The 17,712-nt window shown below is 59.0% G+C and overlaps 1 protein-coding gene across 25 annotated transcripts in view; it reads left to right on the top strand.

The window, feature by feature from the left end:
• The window catches only part of NCOR2 (nuclear receptor corepressor 2), a 221,886-nt gene that overhangs the window by 189,737 nt on the left and 14,437 nt on the right, over window positions 1-17,712 (top strand). For all 25 annotated transcript variants that reach the window (XM_027469767.3, XM_072024399.1, XM_072024413.1 and 22 more), the window contains 13 exons: window positions 2,264-2,419; window positions 2,922-3,061; window positions 3,140-3,245; window positions 3,923-4,027; window positions 4,907-5,010; window positions 7,332-7,482; window positions 11,776-11,928; window positions 12,316-12,402; window positions 12,844-13,121; window positions 13,834-14,197; window positions 16,693-16,920; window positions 17,076-17,321; window positions 17,451-17,600. In XM_027469767.3, the coding sequence (XP_027325568.3) occupies window positions 2,264-2,419; window positions 2,922-3,061; window positions 3,140-3,245; window positions 3,923-4,027; window positions 4,907-5,010; window positions 7,332-7,482; window positions 11,776-11,928; window positions 12,316-12,402; window positions 12,844-13,121; window positions 13,834-14,197; window positions 16,693-16,920; window positions 17,076-17,321; window positions 17,451-17,600 (2,268 nt within the window). The remainder of the gene's footprint in view (window positions 1-2,263; window positions 2,420-2,921; window positions 3,062-3,139; window positions 3,246-3,922; window positions 4,028-4,906; window positions 5,011-7,331; window positions 7,483-11,775; window positions 11,929-12,315; window positions 12,403-12,843; window positions 13,122-13,833; window positions 14,198-16,692; window positions 16,921-17,075; window positions 17,322-17,450; window positions 17,601-17,712) is intronic.

Here is a 17,712-nt window from a genome sequence, read left to right as displayed (position 1 = left end):
AAGCACCCCGAGGGGAGAAACCAAGTCCCCAAAGCCCCGTTTGAATGCAGCAAAGAACTCGGCTGGTGGCTCAGCGCTGTCTCTGCGGCCAGATACCCAGAGACAGGCAGGGAAATCTGTGTACCAGGGGGGTTCTCCTTCCCTCCCCTGCTCTCCAAGGCCTCCCCATGGGGCAGCAAGTGCCCACACCCCACACGTTGTGCTGCCACACCACGTTTACACGGCCCTTGTTAAACGGGGAGAGTCCAGCCCAGCCGGCAAACCTCAAACAGAGCAGCCCGGAGCCTCCTCGTAGCCAGGCTCCAGCTTCCCCACAGCAGCTCCGCCACCTCCTCCGCGGCTCGCTGAGGCCCAGCTCGATAAGAGAGCTCAAACTCCTGCAGCCGCTCGGGGGATCGACGTCCTTCGCACCGTTCTGGATCCGCTTCAAAGCAGTCTTGCACACATCCTGGCCAAGGCGTTGGCTGCCTCGCGGCTCCTGGCTGGGTCCGTATCGCCTTGGAGGGCGGCCAGAGCGCGGGGACGAGCCGCGGAGCGCGGGGCCGGGTAGGGGCAGGCAGACGGATCCCTGATCCCTTCCCCCGGTGCCCAGCCGCCGTCGGGCATATCTCGGGTTATCGCACGGCGGTTTGGTGTGTGTTGATTTAGCCGTGTTTCAGTTGGCCTTCAGAGGAGACGGGGAGCCAAGAGCATTAATTTGGATGACGGATCGTATAAACTCTGACTCCTTCGCTCCGATTCCAGGGGCTTGATAAACGGTAATAGGAACTCTCTCTTCCCCGCGTAAGTGCTATTTTATCAAAAGCTGGCTGAGTTATAGCCGCCCTCTAATGCGGGGGCAATTAAGAACTGGCCACATTTCACAGGCTCCAGAGGCACGGAGGGGAGGGAGAGGCACCCGCGGGGCGGGGAGGAGGACGTGGCTCTCCGGGAGCCATCCAGGGGGCGCGGAGCCTTGGCTGGTGGTGCCTTGGCTCCGGAGAGCAGCTCCAGCTGGGCCATCCCAGCGCCTTTCAACCCTGCACGCCGTGGGCTGGATCAGCCCCCCGGGAGCTGAGTGGGGCTGAGCTGAAAGGGAGAAAATGCAGGGATGCCACGGCCCCTCCGTCGGTGGGGAGGATGCTCCTGGATCCCTGTGCCAGGAGGATGCTCCCTGGGATCTGGCATGGGATCTTCATGGGGAGGGAAGATGCTGCAGGCGAGGTCTGGCCCCGCCAGGCTGCAGCTGTGTGTGTGCCCAGACACCTCTGCGTGCTGATAATGGATTTCTTGTCTCACCGAAGAGGACAAGAATAATCTCCCAGCTTCTGAGTACACTGAGCATTAATAATGATAATGCAGTAAAGCCTCATTAAATTGGGCCTCTGATAATCTACTTGCCCTATTATTAGGCTTAGCAGGATTCAGGCATCTATTTTTATCAAAAATTGATGGTTAAAGGCTGGGTTCATTTGTGACTGCTATTGTTTACTGCCCAGTTTCTAATTTCTGGTCAATGCAGGTGGGTCTGACAAAGAAGGGCAGTGCAAAATTAAGTGTTTATCGATTAAAAGCAAATCCTACCAAACCTGCCTCTAATCCATTCAAAAACGGCTGTCTCATCTGGCTGCTTAGCGAAGCGTTCCTGCGTGAGGATGCGCTCGGGATGGAGCCGATAAAGCTCCTCTCCCCAGCACCCCGCGGGGTGCTCGGGTCAAGAAGAGAGCTGCTCTTTAAACCCCCCCCAGCACGGCTCTTCAGCCAGCAGGCACTGCTTGGCCTCGAATCAGCCTTTTTATAGCCAGGGCGAACCCAGCCTGGCATCCAGCAAAACCTGAGCCAGTTCATTTCCGAAAGCTCCCCTGCCTGCAGCCCAGCTGCCTTGCAGAGGACGCATCCAGTCGTCACGCCGAGCCCGTCTTGAACTTCATTTGCCTTTGACGGTCTCACAAAGCACGCTTGTCCCAGGTGCTGGGAGAACAGCTGGTCACTTCAGGCTCTGAGCATCGTCCCCTTGCCATCCGACAAGCTGATGCCTTTATTTCTGGCCCATCAGCAGACCAAAGGGGTTGTCACAAGCGAGGCAGCACCCGCTGGATGTCCCTGCGTGCCGGGGGACGCGGGGTGCTGGCAGCATCCTGCCCCCCAGCCGAGGAGCCTGAGCCTGGAGGAAGGTTGTTTCGCCTCCGCGTGGCTTGGGCTGCTCGCTGAGCCTTCCCTTCTCATGTCTGCCTGTCCGTGGGGTGCCGCTGAGCGAGCTGTTTGTCTTCCTTTTGCCTTGCAGAAAAGTCGGTGCACTTCTCATCCATCGCAGAGGCCCAGAAGCTGAGCGCGGAGCCGACGGCCGCCTCGTGCTGGCCCCCTGTCCTGTCCTACTCCCGGGATGTGATCAAAACCTCTCCCCAGGCGGAGCCCCACTTGTTCCAGTATAACTCCCCAGGCAAGTGCAATCCACCATCTGCACGGCGCGTCCCCTCTGCCCTGACCTGCGGCCGAGGACAGAGGCTGCGGCTGCAGCCAGCGTCACGGGTTGTTCCCTTAAATCAGTGCAGTTATTTTCTTTTTGGGTGGGAGAGAGGGCTCAGCAGAAAGCCGCCAGCCCCTTGCTTTGCTCCAACACGGAGCAGCCTCCCTCACAGCTGGTGGGGCCAGCTGAGAGCAGCCAGGCGGGTGTCCCAGCCCTGACCGGGGCAGGATGAGGGACGTGGTTCGTCACAGACCACCACGAGTGTTCCCTGCACCGCCCTTGGTGCAGTCAGGAGGGTTTTAGCCCTCGCTCTGCTGTCCCTCTCTGGCTGGAGGGCACACGATTTGGATGCAGAACCAAAAGGGAAGAGGAGATAACTCAAACTAGTCCAGTCCTCTCCAAAGTGATTATCTGCTTGGATCCTAGAGCCACGTTGCTGTCCCTCAGTTCCCTAATACTTGTGTTTTCCGTGCAGGACACCCCATCCCGCTAAACCTGCATGAGAGCTCTCGCTCAGGGCTGCAGCGGCTAGCGAGCATCTCCAACCCTCCTCCCCTCATCTCCTCCACCAAGCACCCGCCTGTGCTGGAGAGACCCGTGGGCTCCATCTCCCAGGTACGTTGGGGGGGCGAGCGGCAGGAACGGCCGGCGGGGACCCGCAGCTGCTCCCTGACCCCTCCTCTCGCACCGCAGGGCATGCCCATCCAGCTCCACACACCCTACAGCTCCGAGCATGCCAAGGTCCCCGTCGGCTCCATCACCATGGGCCTGCCCCTGACGATGGATCCCAAGAAACTGGGTAAGAAATGGGGAGGCGGGGGATGTCTCGCAGAGCACGGCAAGGAAGTGCAGAGGGTGCAGGTGTGATCCGAGGATGACAGCAGTTGTCTTTGGGGAAAGCAGAGACAGGGAGCTAAATATATGCAGTGTAGGAAAGGGACAACTCAGGCAGGGACACTTCCCAGCCTATAAATACCCTCTGGCTAATAATGGGATGGAAGGAAGGAAACATATTGCCACTCCCCAGGCTGGTGGGATAAAGAGCAAATGGCCTGAAGTGAACAAGGAAAGTGTTCAGCCTGCAGATTTGAAAAAAATCTTAACATCATGAGGAGCTGGGCAAAGGACTGGGTCTGGATGGGGAATGTGGGTGCCAGCCCTGCACTGTGACCCCACAAAGAGGGGATCGGATCAGTGCGTGCTCCTGGGCAGCACCTGCCAGCCCCTGCTGCTTGCAGCGGTGCTGGAGGAGGCTCTTTGCCAGCCGTGGGTTTTGCAGGGACGCTTCCAAGTCCTCCTCCTGGGCTCCCCACCAAAGACCTGGCTGTTGGTCCAGCCAGTCCCCACTCCTGCCTCTGCCAGGCACAAGAGCTGGTGCCAGGCGGGGCTGAGACGTGATCCTGGTGGCCCAGGACACGGGAGGTGCCAGCTGGAGGCTGTCAGAGGCCACGCTGATCTGTGCTTCGTGTTTTCCAGTGCCTTTTCCTGGAGTAAAGCAGGAACAACTTTCTCCTAGAAGCCAGGCCAGCCAGCCAGAAAGTCTGGTGATGCAGCCGGCCCAGGAGGGCTCCATCCTGCGGGGTGAGCGTGCGGCCGTGCCCCAGCGTGGGAGGGCAGGGGGGATGCGTGCTGCCCTGGGAAGGTCTGGGTGGATTTGGGGGTTTCTGCCCAGCCAGAGGGGTCTCTTTGCCCCTTTCTTCCAGCTGCTCAGATTGCCAGAGCGGTGGCAGATAGGTCTGTGCAGCATCTCCAATGGGACACCAAGACATTTCTAGCCACAGCCCTGCGTCAGGGCTTGGGCTTTGATCCTGGCAGAGGTTTTGTGTGCACCCCACAATCTGTTGCTCAGGACAGCAGAGCAAGACCAGTTAAATGCCATCGACTGGTTTTCAGTGTTGGGGCTGCAGCTGGGCAGGGACCACATTTCATTTAAATCTAGTGTTCCCATTTTTCCTTATAGAGTGAGTATCGATGTGTTGTTTTTAAGTGATTTAGGTAATTCTGCTTTGTGAAATCCCCGAGCTTACTGCAGGCAGAGGCAGGGTGTGCAGTGGATCGGCTCCAGGCAGATAACGCACAGCAGAGCTCACACCACCCGGAGCTCCATCTCTCTGGAGATGTGCTCCGACCACATCAGCAGAGGCTGCGGCAGGCTGTGCTTTCTCTCAGCCCCATAAATCTGCCTGGTCCCTCCACAAAGGCAGCAGGGAGGTGATAGCTTCAGAAGAATTGTTTGCACCTCCCAGCCCCAGGGCTGGGTCCCTTGGGGGCCAGGGTGGGAAGAATTGTGCAAGGCTCTGGATTTAAGGCTGACATCTCCTGGTGGGCTTCTTCTCAGTCCCTCAGCTCGCCAGAGGTTGGGTCGAATCCTGCTGGCTTAGCCATCGGTATTCTTGGCCCCTCAGACGTTGTGCTGAGCAGTAAATGCAGCCTCCAACCCGCTGCCTTTGTGTCCTGCAGGTACTTCCCTCGGCTCTGCCTCGGGAGGGAGCATCACCAAGGGGACACCCACATCCAGGCCCCCTCCGGAGTCGCCCATCACGTACCGAGGCTCCATCACGCATGTAAGTCCCTTGTCTCCGTCGGGCTTTGCTTTTCCTGGCTGCTGGTCACTGCAGCTTGGGGTGCCGGTGTTTGTGGGTGCGCTGAGCACGTGGCACGGGGCTGAGCCACCTGCAGCAGCACAGAGCCCTCGCAAACAGCCTCAGTTCAGCTTGGCACGAGCCCCGTCCCATCAGCCGAGCCTGCAGGAGAGCAGAGCCCAGCGAGCAGCAATGCAAAGCGTCGCAGCGTCTGAGCTCCCCCTTTGCTTTCAGTAGCTGTCAGGAGCACGAGCAAAAGCAGCATTAAATGGCTCTGGGAAAATAATCCTGGCAGGGCAAGCAAGCAGCGAGGAGGAGGAGAGGGGTGGAAGGCCCTGTCTGGGCAGAGGAGAGGAGGAGGCTGCGAGGGGCACGTCAGGTAATGAGGTCTGCCAGTGCTGAGCACGCTGCGCTGGGGGTCCTGCCCAAAGGCTCTGTGGAGCAGGAAGCTGCTTTGGCCTTAATCTCCACCATCCATCTTCAGGAGAGCAGCTGGCAAGCGGGCGATAGTTTTTTGCCGTGTGAGTTATTGCTCATCTGGTAACGGAGCAGAGAGCATAAAGAAAAAAAATCACCTGTTTCCCTCGGGGATTTTATCTGGCCGTCATTCAGGTATTCAAAGCCACTCGTGCTGAGATTTGTGCCTGCTTCGTTCAAAGAGGGTGACCGTGTTCCCTTTGGCCCTGGGGACCTGAACCTAAATCCTGGCTCAGAGCAAAAGCTTCTCCTGCCAGGTGCCCTGCATCCAGCAGCTGCCAGGAGTGGATGCTTGACGACTGCAAATAACCCCGTGGAGCAAACGCATCCCCTCGTGCGCCCCTGCAGCAGCTGTGGGAAGCCACGGGTGGGCACGAAGGGTCCTGAGCCCCACGTGCCAGAATTCGGAAATAAGAGCAGCTTGTACGATGCTGTACATCCAGCTCTTTAATCCGTCTGGATTCCCTTGGCTGGGGAATTAAGGTCCCAAGGCCAGAGCAGGCTGCCCCTTGCTCCTGGCGTTCCCATCCCTCCTGCTGCCTGGCACCGGCTGGCCTGGCAGCCTGCGTCCCTGCGCTCCCGCAGCAGCTCCCGGTGCCGTGGCTGATATTTGATCTCGGATTAGTCAGCCAGTGTGCAGGAGGCAGATCTTGAATATATGCTCTGTGCTCTGAAGCCATCTGTCATCACTTGCTTTCAAATCCCCTCTGAGCACGTCCGCGGAAGGAAGACGACTTTACCTGGGGCTGGGAGAGCCGGCACCGGGCGCACCGGGAGCACCAGCAGTCAGGGCCCTGATACCACACATGGGCACATCCCAGCAGCTGTAGGGGGGATTTTTGGGGCTGGTGGCCCTCAGACAGCTTGGTACAGAGCAGAGGCATCTCCAGGATGGGGTGGGAAAAGAGTGTGCAGAATCTCAAACGCCAGCACGGGTGGGTTTTGCTCCCCAGGGCTCCTTGTGGGCATCAGCCCTGGGAGTCGGTGGGGTTAGGGTGAGCAGGGGGGTGTCAGCCAGGAGCAGGGCTCTGACAGCACCGCCCTGCATCCCCTACAATGGGCAGGGGGGGACATCATCCCCCGGTGTCTGTTCCCACTCAGCACCGAGCAGGCTGTGATGGCAGAGCAACGTTAATCAGCAGCGACATCCTCAAGGACATCCAGCTCCGAGGATTTCGAAGGGGAGTCGGGGAGGGCAGGTGCTTGTGAACCACGTTCCCGTGTGCCCCTGGGGAAACAGAGATTTCTGCTCATGCGAGTTTGTGTGAGGAGCCTATTTTTGTTGGAGAGCCCAACGGCAGGCATCGCTCCCCCACCTGCCCTGCCTCGGTGGGATGTCTCACAGCTCGCAGGGCTGGGTCTGGAGAGCAAAACCCAGTGCTTGCCAGCCCTGCCCCACACCTGTGGGATGGCAACAAGCCGGGTAGCTTGCTCCAAAACACACAGCAAAGAACACAGCTGCTGGTTTAGAGGCCCAGGGTCGTGGCTGCCCTAAGGTGAGGACCACAGCACCGACACCAGAGCCGGGCTGGCCCCGGCACCTCGCCCCTTTCAGCCTGGTGCCTGCCATCCCCGTGCTGCCCTCACCCCCACCTCTTCCCAGCAGCCTTCCCCGGCTCGCGTACCTTCTTACCGCTCGCCGTTATTGTCCTCATCAATAATTAAGCTGCAGGTTTCTCGCTGCTGGCTGTGTCAGGAAGCGGAGGCCGGGCGCGCTCTCCTCCGCTCGGCTCCCCCGGCGGAACAGAGTGTTCCTGTGTGCGAGCGCGCCTGCTTGCTTAATTGCTTGTGACACTGTTAAATATGGATCTTGGTGGCTTTCCAAGGGCACCCCGGCAGAAGTGCTGTACAAAGGAACCATTACCAGGATAATCGGAGAAGACAGCCCCAGCAGAGCGGAGAAAGTGAGGGAGGATGCCCTGCCCAAAGGACATGTCATATACGAGGGGAAGAAGGGCCACGTGCTGTCCTACGACGGTAAGTCAGAACCCGCTGCCTCTCGGGCAGGTGCCGCGGTGCTCGGGTGTTGGGAGATATTTGAGGCAAGGCTTGACCACGTGCGATGGGATGACCTCGCAGGTTCACTTCCAGCGTGGGTTCTCTCCCGTCCCACCTCTCCCCCTCTACAGCTGGGTTTCCCTTTGTCCCGTGCCATCATCTCACCTCGGAGGCGGTGCTGCTGGCACACAGGGACGTGGTGCGGGATGCCCGTGGGACATGCCACACCGTGAGAGGGTCCCCAGGGTCTTGGGCCAAGGTGGAGCCCAAAGAACCTACAAGATGGAGGCAAGTCAGATAGTTTGCCATAAAGATTTATCGTGATATCAGGATTTTTATTCATGGGCATCATGCATCTTTCCAGGCATGGAAACTGCAACCTCTGGGGCACTGCAGCACCGTGCCTCAGTTTCCCCATGGTACAGGGGAGCTTGTGGCTCCCTGATCATCGTGATCCTGGTGTGGGACACTTGGTGTGTCCTTCCTGCATGGCCTGGGTGGCACACAGCCCCGACCTGCACGGGGCTGAAGAAGAAGCAGCACTGTGGATGTGAGCACGTTCAGCTGGCTGAGATGGAAGCGACCTCGCTCACGGAGCCGTCTGCGTGCAGGGTCGTGGCTGGGGCTCCTGTGCCTCTGGCTGCTGGCATCTTGTCCCGTGTCTCAGGAAGGACGGTGCTGGTGCAGTGTGGCACGGATTGACCTGCATTAAAAATTGGGAATGAGTCAGCCCCTGGCTCCTCCAGCTCCAGCATGGGACGGAGTCTGGGTGCCTTATTTGTCACCAGGACCACGTTACATTATCCTGTGAGTTCTCTAAAGCACCCGTAGCCATTGGATGGGGAAAGGCCATTCCCTCACCCAGCAAGGAGCCTCTCTGGGTGATGCATTTGCCTGTTCCCAGCTACCCAGAGGTGCAGAGCCATGAAGGACCAGCCCGGAGACACTTGTTAACCAACGTTACCCCCAGGCAGCCGGAGAGCAGTGCAGCAGCAGGACTGCCAAAGCAAACGTGGGCAGGTGGCTGCAAGGAGCCTGAGGACCAGGATGCTCTCAGGAGGCTCTGGGAAGACCCGAAAGCTGTGCTGCAGCCTGCACCCCTGCTGTACGGGAACGCTGCCTCGGTACATGCCCAAGCTGCCTCGCTGCGTTAGCGGCATCAGCACGCAGCCACCAGCTGTTCCTCCCGCCTCTGCGCCTGCTCAGCAGATAGCAGCGCTGGCCATAAAAGCCTGACTGCAAGCCCCGGTGGCTTCCATTAGAGATAAGCAGATGTTCATCTCCAGTGAAGCTGGAAACGACTCCTCCGTGCTCGCCTCTCGCTCTGCGCCGGGCCAGGCACGGCAGGGCTGCAGCTGCCCCTGGCGCGGTGCCTGGCTCCTCCTCGCCCAGGGCTGGCATCGGGAAGAGCCGAGCTATGGGCACCGCAACCCCACAGCCCCTCGTCCTCCGGGGCCTCTCATCCCTGAGGGCTCGGTGTAAAAACAGCCAGATGCTGGAGCCCTGGCACGCCGACAGCCATCCAGCAGGGATGCGTCACTTCTCCTCTGAGTCAAACTCACGGAGACGAGCAAGATGCTGGTGGCACTCGCCTGTCTCAGCAGGTATCGCTCCCATCGGCTGCTGTGCTCGCACGCCTGCGGGCTGCATCCCCCCCAGGGGCAGAGGGTGTCCAGGAGCAGCCCTGCAGGGCCAGGAGCTGGTTTCACCCCTGGTGAAACAGCATTTGGTGACACAAATTTGGGTCATGCCATGGGGAAGGCTCGCGAGGTGCCACCTCCCTGCGGGTGGCTGCGGGGACCTGTGGGGACAGGGCTCTGCCTCCTGCTCCCCACGTGGCTGCCGCCTCGTCCCGCACCCGCCCGTGTTTGCTGTCAACTCTCGCCCAGATAAGAAGTGTCACCGCAGGAGACTTGTGTCTGCACGCCCTTTGGGACACTTGGCAGGACTCGTCCCAGCGAGGACGCGGGAAGTGTTTCGGGACTTGTTTGTGCAACGAGCTATTTTAATCTCCTCTGCCCGGGTTTGGAGTCGAACGAGGCTGGGCACAAACGTGGTGCCACCAGGGCGGGGATGGGGGAGGCTGCCTGGTGACGGGGGCTGCCCCGGCCCCTGGGTCCCAAGTCGTGCACCGAGAGGGGATCCCACACGGGGCAGAGCTGGGACCCAAAGTTGGTCCCATTGCATGCACTGCCCTGTGCCTCCCATAGCCAGGGTGGCCAGAATAGGAGGTCGCAGCCCTCTTGGGGACAGGTGTGGGTCTGCAGAGCCACAAGCAGGTGATCCTTTAGGTGCTGGGAGCATCAACGAGACCTTTGAGGCTGGGTCGAGGACATCGCACCCTCCCGGTTTCTGCTTTGGACTTGGCTGCTGCAAAAGGGGAGCCAAGCTCCCCAACACCCAGCCATCGCCTCTCATCCTACCCCTTGTGGGAGACACGGAGGAGGAATTTAATTCCTTCCCCTTCACAGCAGCCTTTTCCATGCTCGATAGCATTTATCACATCCTGAGTAATCCCGTCTGCTCCTGCAGCCCAGCCAGCCCCGCTGCCTCTCCTTCCCCCCTGCAGCCTGGCAAGGCTTCAGAGCCTGAAGCCGAAGAGTTAAAAGGGGGGGAAAAAAAAAAAAAAAGGAAAATGAAATTGTTGGTGATTATGAATTTTGGCAAGCAGAAAAAAAAAATTGCAAATTCTTTAGTGTCATGAGGGTGCTTAAAATAAAAGAGCTGTAATGAGACGAGATCCTGTAGCATGTGCGAGCTGAATTGTGCTAGATTGGTTATTCTCATTCCGCATATGATTGCTGAGGGCTTCTGCAAGGCAAGGGACGTGTTTTTGGAGTGATTTGCTTTCTGTTTAGTCTCTCTCCTCCCTTGTGCCCTCCCCCTGCTCCCCCGCAGCACAAAGGGTGCCCGGGGCCGTGTTCCCTTCCGCACAGGGACTTCTGCAACAGATGTGCCTTGATGACAGGGTGTGGGAGCGTCGCCCCTCGTCTGCCGCAAGGTGCTTGGCTCCTTTCTGAGCGTCACCCCCGGATTTTTCCCCTTGAATGACATTGAAGTGAAGGCTCAGAGCCCAATCCACCTCTCGCTTCCCTGCACGCAGCCCCAAACCCTTTCTGGATCGAGTGGATGCTGATGGCGGAAAGCACCCGTGGGTGTGAAGTTGTGATAATCCCGTTTTATTAATGACTGGCTTTTCAAAGGGCAACTTTTATTCCCAATTGTCCGCGATGGAATTAACGTTTTTAACTTCTCCTCCGTTTTCCTAATTGTATAACCACATTCTCTGCCCATGGAGAGGAGGATCGGGGCACCAGCAATCCTTGGCAGGCGCGGCCAGGCCAGAGATAATGGGCAGAGGCGTTCCTCTCCCCGAGCCAACATCCTCTCGCTCAGTGCTCGTTACATAAACACGAGGCATTCAGCTGGATCGCAACCGGCCTGTGAGATTCACAGCTCGCTGCACCCGATGGAGGAAATTGGGCTCAGCGGATGGGTTCGGTGGGGCGGGCGCAGAGGCAAGGCAGCGGCTTTCCAGGTCACCGGCGGCTGCGCTGGCAAACCCAGCACTCGGGGATGGCGTGATGCTGCCCGCCGCAGGGAGACGAGGTCTCAAGCTCCACTTTGTAGAAAAATCTGGTCCGAGTTTGGATGAGGACGTGGTCTGTGGCCTGCAGTCACGCCAGTGCTTGCTCCATCGCTCCGGCTCGGACCCGTGGGACTTCTCGCCGTCTCTCGTGTGCGCTCGTTGCTGCTTCAAAGGATTTCTCTGCTTTGCCTCTCCCCTCTTGCCTGTTTTTCTCACCCAGGGAGTGTCTCAGCAAATATTAAGACTGGACAAGATCCCAAACAGTAGGTGTCTAATAAAAATCAAAACAACAACAACAAAAAAAAAATCCCTCCCCAGCACTGCAGGGCTGAGTTCAGTGGAACTGCAGCTGCTGACACCAGGGCTGTGCCGGCTCCGAGCTGTCCCGCTGCCTACGTCTGGCCCACGCAGGGCGGGAGGGAGCGGGACACGACAGGGCGGCTGCTCCTACCCAGGCAGGAGGCACAGATCTGGAATCTGAGCAGGCAGGGAGGGGAGAAGACATCAGCTGAATTTCTTGGAAGCCAACCTCATGCGACGTTTCTTGCGGTGCCGAGCGGTGGCTGGTGCTCAGATGGGATCTGACCTTTTGGTAGCACAGACAGACAGTAGTAAACACCCTCCTGCATCAAGTGCCAGCTTTCTGTGCTCCTCATGTTGCTTCTTGGTGTTCCTTTCCCCAGGTGGGGTGGCTGCTTCTCAGTGTCCCAAAGAAGACAGCAGGAGCTCAGGAGCTTCGCATGAGACCACGGGAACCAAGCGGACCTACGACATGATGGAGGGGAGGATCAGCCGGGGCTTGTCAGCCCGCGATCCGCTGTCTGCCAGCATTGAAGGTGGGTCTGGGGGAACCTTTTTACCCATGCTGTGTCAGCTGTGACCTGCAGAGACCCCATCTGGTGTCCTGTCTACATGATGTGCCTTCCCACACCTGTGTTTTGGCAATGGTTAGCTGGGATCCCATGGCACGTCCCAACAGGACAGCATCTGACAGGCATGGTAGGACTAGGGACACAGGCTGGCCTCTGCTTTTGGCTTCTGCCCTGGTAAACCAGTTCCAGGACTACAAAAAAGGAAGCACGTTTAAAAAAGAGAAATCAAGTCATTTAGAAACTGTTGGTATTTTTTTTCTCCCCGGAGCCCTGGTAACACCGTCCCTGTGCGTTCTTTTTTAAATGAACTTCTGTGTCACAACCCAGCTTTCCCCCTTGGATCTCTCCTAGGTCTCATGGGTCGAGCGATCCCTCCAGACCGACACAGTCCCCATAACCTAAAGGAGCAGCACCACATCCGCGGCTCAATTACACAAGGTAATGCCTGCAGGCAGGACAAGGCCATGGCCAGAAGTAACACGGGGAAGGGTCTCACATGCGTGGCACCTTGTCCTTAGCGTCAGGTTAGAGCAGGAGGAACACAAGGTGGACACGTTGGGGTCCAGCTGCAGATCTGCTCTGTGCTCAGACAAGCTGTTAGTCTTGCTCAGCTTCCACCACCCTGAGCTCTCACCGAGTCAGGGGTAAAAATCCCAGTGACTCGCATGAGGGCAGGCTGAAAGTAGTGCAAAACAGGTCCAGAAACTGATGGTAATGGGAGGGGGTCCTGTTGGGTTAACGATGTAGTTGCATGTGTGCTCAGCCCTTGAGTTACCTGCATTATCTGGAGGCCCCTGGTGCTGAGCATCCTCACGGGGACTGGGATCCCAATGCATGGATGGGGACTCACCCTCTGCTTTGTCTGCCTGGGGGCTGCAGGAATACCTCGGTCCTACGTGGAGGCCCATGAGGACTACCTCAGAAGAGAAGCCAAACAGCTCAAGAGGGAAAACACTCCGCCACGGGACTTATCTGATAGCTACAAGGTCAGGTCTCACGAGGGCCTTACTCCCCTGAAAATGAAGCCAGCCCACGAAGGGCTGGTGGCCACGGTGAAAGAAGCGGGAAGGTCAATCCATGAGATTCCCCGGGAGGAGCTGAGGCGGACCCCAGACATCTCCCTGACGAGGCCTCTGAAGGAAGGCTCCATCACGCAGGTATGGGCTCGCTCCTACCCAGCCTGCTGCCCTTGCAGGGTCTGCTCCCAACAGGAGAGAAGAGAGGGCTTTGGGGTGGCAAACTGCTCAGTATTTAGGCTCTGTTTGGGTATGGGTTCCCCTTTTCCATCCTCAGATAAATACAAAACCTCCGTGCTCCCTGACATGTGAGGAAGGCAGTGCTCTGTCCATGCACACTGGAGTAGCCTCATTTGGCTCACGTTCAAGGCCAGAGGCGACTCGGTGCCCTCGGCAGCTGTGACTGGGTGTGCATAGCCTTGGTCTCCTCGCTTTATGGGCAAGAGTCAACCCAGCGAGGCCAGCATTTCGGATGAAGCATTGCATGCTGTCTCCTGTCGGGCTGCAAATATTTGGAGGGTTCCCATGGCACCTCGCAGGCCTACCTCATTTCGCAGCGTGTGTAGGAGCGAGGCGTGATGGGCACAGCCAGCCCTCGGCAGTGACTCATCTTCGTCTTGTTGTAGCACAACACGACATGCAGAGCGGGCACCCCACCCTGCCCGTTTCGGTGCTGTTCTCTCCGCTGTGCTGATGGCTGCTGCCATTTCACCAAGCAAACTGGTGTCACTGGTGTCCCGACCCACTGAACTGGGAAGCACAAGCCCCGTTGAAGCTTGGTGGGGTGCAGTCGCTGCGTCCCCTTCTGCTCTGTGCCCCTTTGACCTCTCACCTGCCTTGTGTCTGTCCGCAGGGTACCCCGCTGAAGTACGACAGCGGCTCTTCTTCGTCGAGTACCAAAAAGCACGACGTGCGGTCCATCATCGGCAGTCCCGGGAGGACTTTTCACTCTGTCCACTCTCTGGACGTCATACAAGACACGAGGAACCTGGAGAGAGCTTACGAAGAGAGCCTGAAAAACAGGCCGAGCCCAGTGACAAACTCGGGTGGATCGATCGCCAGGGGGGCCCCCGTGATTGTGCCTGAGCCGGGAAAACCCCACCAAAGCGCCCTCGCCTACGAGGACCACCAGGCAGGGCACAGCACGGCGTTCAGCAGCCACTTGCACAGAGGGTCTCCGGTCTCCACGAGGGAATCCACGCCACGGCAGCATGAAGGTACTTGTCAGCCTTTTACTGGATGCTGAGGTTTGCAGCAAGGTGCACGGGAAGTGGCTGCTGACCCCACCTGTTCCCTGCAGGTGCCCGTCCAACCTGCTCTCCTGTTCTCCCCAGCTGGGGCTGACTCACGGGAGCTGGGGCATGCCTGCGCTGGGGTAGCTGAAAGGAGACTTTGGTGAAGCTGATGCTGTGTAGAAAGTGTCTTCCCTGTCCCGGAGTTGTCCCTGAGCACCTTTGTTTCTAAAGGAAATCACTTCGTTATTTCTAAAGGAAATAACAGTGCTCGGTGCGCTGGGCAGGGGGATTTTCACCCTTTCACTGATCTGGTGTTTGTTTGCCTACCTTGTGTGTTTATCCATCACCTTGGCACCCAAGCACCTCACCGCCAGGTACACATAATCCTCCGGAGCTGGTAGATCCGGGCAGTTTGGCTGGCTGCTGGGGTCTGCTGCCTCCCCAGCCTGTTCGGGGGGGGTCTCCCTGCTCCCCTTGGTTCCAGTCATCGCCAGGGCTCCCAGGGGCCAAACACATGCTCAGGTCTGGTGATCTGGTGAGACCCACTCAGATCTGGAGCCCAGGAAGTCCTCTGGCGTTATGGCACCCCCGTGGGCAGTGCAGACCCCAGTCCCTAGGACACTTTGTCATCTCTCCTGCTAGCTACGGGGAGCTTCAGCAGCCCGGGGCACCGCTCTCCTCCAGCTCTGCGGCAGCGTTCTTGGGAGGTTCGCATCTCCCACCTGCAAACCCTTGTCCTACACCAAGAGTCTCATGATTTGGGGGCGTGTGGCACAAGGCACTGCAGGCTGCCGAAAAACAGGGCCAGGACATGGCTCCCCCAAAAGGACCGTGAGATGGGGCTGCAGAGGGCAGAGCTCTCCGAAAACCCACCAGCATCACTCGTGGCCGGCTGGGCACACCGGGAAGTCTCCGTGGTCAGCAAATCCCATTGCTGCAGCCTTTTCTAGCTGTTTTTCTAGCTAGGTCAGTGCTGCTGGGGAAGCCTTCAGCTGCTTTGCAGCGCTCTGAGATTTGCACATATGGTGAGGATGGCGCGGGGGAGGCAGCACCCAGGCTGTGGGGAGGGATCCCAAGGGAAAAATCAGCGTTCCTGTAAAGCGCCAGCACCAAAGTAGGTTTCTGCCCGTCTGGAGATCACGGGGTTTGGGGACGCAGGAGATCTGCAGGAGTGGGGCCATACAAGGAGGAGTCGTAAATCGGAGCTGGAGTGCAACTTCCCACGCCAGCTAGATTTTCCTCCTGCCCTTGCAGGAGGTTTGATTTATTTGTGGCCACACCAAGACACTGAGGTTTGTGAGAGGGGCAGGCGTGGCGGTGCGCCCAGCCTATGCTGTAGCTGTGGTTATTTCCAAGTCCCCACCAGCGGGGCTGGATCCAGCACACGGAGGCGGGCAGGGACGGCTCGCTGCTCTCCGAGCCAGGGCTCGGACAAACATCACAGTCCAGGTCCCTGCCCCTCTGCAGGGACGGGGCTTTTGTGCATGTGTTTGGCTGATGGGGAGGGTCAGGCTGGCTCCGTCTCTTTCTGAATGGCTCCGGGCTCGTTTCTGTGCAATTTGGTGCAAGAGGAGCGTGTTCACGCTGCTTTGGGGTGGCTCTGTCAGCTGCTGTCCCCAGCCTGTTAGGAACACCATGAAATGGTGCCCTTTGTCCCAGGTGGGGCGAGAAGTGCCACCAATGCCCAGTGCAGGTTGGAAGAGCCGAGGGAAGGCCCTGACATTGATCCAACCTCCCTCCGGGTGTTGGGAAAGAGCTGACAGCTCCAGAGGGCAGCTGGTGCTTGAACCCTCTGAACCACGTTTCATCACCATGGCCAGGAGTTTCTGGGGTCCCCGGCTCTGCCCGGCAGCCCTAACCTCTTCCTTGCTGGTGTGCCAAGGAGCACAGCAGCCAGGCTCCATCACAGGGTGCTGGTGCAGGGCAGGATGAGCCTGCAGGATGCACGGTGTGCATGGGATGGATGAATAGGAAAGTGCTGGTGTCCTCCTCGTGCAAATGCTGCACGGACAGCCATGCCCAGGGGACACACACAGCCCTGCCAATAGCACAGGGCTGCCCCAGGTCTTGCATGACCCCATTCTTGGTGCTGTTGTAGCAAAGATGGGTAAGCCCAGCGTGTTGCACCTTGTACCCGTGCCCTGTCCCGCTCCTCTGCTCGTGGGAGGTGGAAGGTGAGAGCAGGATGTCAAAGGGAGAGGTCCGGATGGGCTCGGTTGGGCACAGGCAGTTGGGGGTGGGAGCCCCTTTCCATTTCTCATGGGGCACACACGGGAGGGTTTAGGACGGGCTTCTCCTCCTGGCTGTGGCTGGGGCTCGGTGTAATGCAGCGTGGCAATGCAGCAAGGAGGGAAGGGTCCCTTGAGTTCAGGAGCCGTGGGCGTCCCTTGAGGAAACGCTTGGCAGGGGGTACCCCGCGGGGACGTGGCTTGGCCGTGGTGCTCAGTCTCTGACTCATTTCCTTCTGCTCGCTGCAGGGAGCATCACTGCTGGGAAGCCGGTGTCCCAGGACCGAAAGATCACCCCCACGTCAAGAGAGCTCACCAACTCCAAGTCGCCACACGCCCCCGTGCCCGACCACCACCACCCCATCTCCCCGTATGAGCACTTGCTCCGTGGCGTGAGCGGGGTCGACCTGTACCGAGGACACATCCCGCTGGCTTTCGATCCCGCCGCCATCCCAAGGGGAATCCAACTGGAAGCAGGTACCTTCAGCGGGGGGCACGGTTGCTTTGGGATCGTTTTTTCCTCGTCGTGCTCCAAAACCTGAGGTTGCACCAGGCCAAAGCACGGCCTGCTGGCTCCCAAAAACCCATGAGTGGGGAAAACCGCTTCATTTCTCCCTCCTCTTCTCTCCCAGCTGCTGCTTACTACCTGCCGAGGCACCTGGCCCCCAGCCCCACGTACCCCCACCTCTACCCCCCGTACCTCATCCGGGGGTACCCGGACACGGCCGCCATGGAGAACCGCCAGACCATCATCAACGACTACATCACGTCCCAGCAGATGCACCACAACGCCGCGGCCACGGCCATGGCGCAGCGGGCGGACATGCTGCGCGGCTTGTCGCCCCGGGAGCCCTCGCTCGCCCTCAACTATGCAGCAGGTCCTTGTGAATCCATCCTGGGGGTTTCGGGGGGGTGAGGGGGGTTCCCACCTTTTGGGAGCTGTGTCTGGGGTCAAGCAGCAGCGGCTCGGTGTCACCCTGACAGCCCTCTTGCTGTTCTCTTCCCAGGAATCATCGACCTGTCCCAAGTGCCGCACCTGCCTGTCCTCGTGCCCCCCACCCCCGGCACCTCCGCCACCTCCATGGACCGCATCACCTACATCCCCGGCCCCCCCCAGACCTTCAGCAGCCGACACAGCAGCTCCCCGCTCTCCCCAGGTAATGCTGCAGCTTGCTTTTCCCATTAGGTAGGACTCCCTTAAACAATTCGGGGCCGTGAGCTCGGTGTGCTGGGGCAGAGCCCAAATCCATTCCCGCTCGGGGACCAGCG

The sequence above is a fragment of the Anas platyrhynchos genome, chromosome 16 (genome assembly GCF_047663525.1).
Source record: "Anas platyrhynchos isolate ZD024472 breed Pekin duck chromosome 16, IASCAAS_PekinDuck_T2T, whole genome shotgun sequence".
Taxonomy (NCBI): Eukaryota; Metazoa; Chordata; class Aves; order Anseriformes; family Anatidae; genus Anas; species Anas platyrhynchos.
This window is presented reverse-complemented; position numbering and strand designations above follow the sequence as displayed.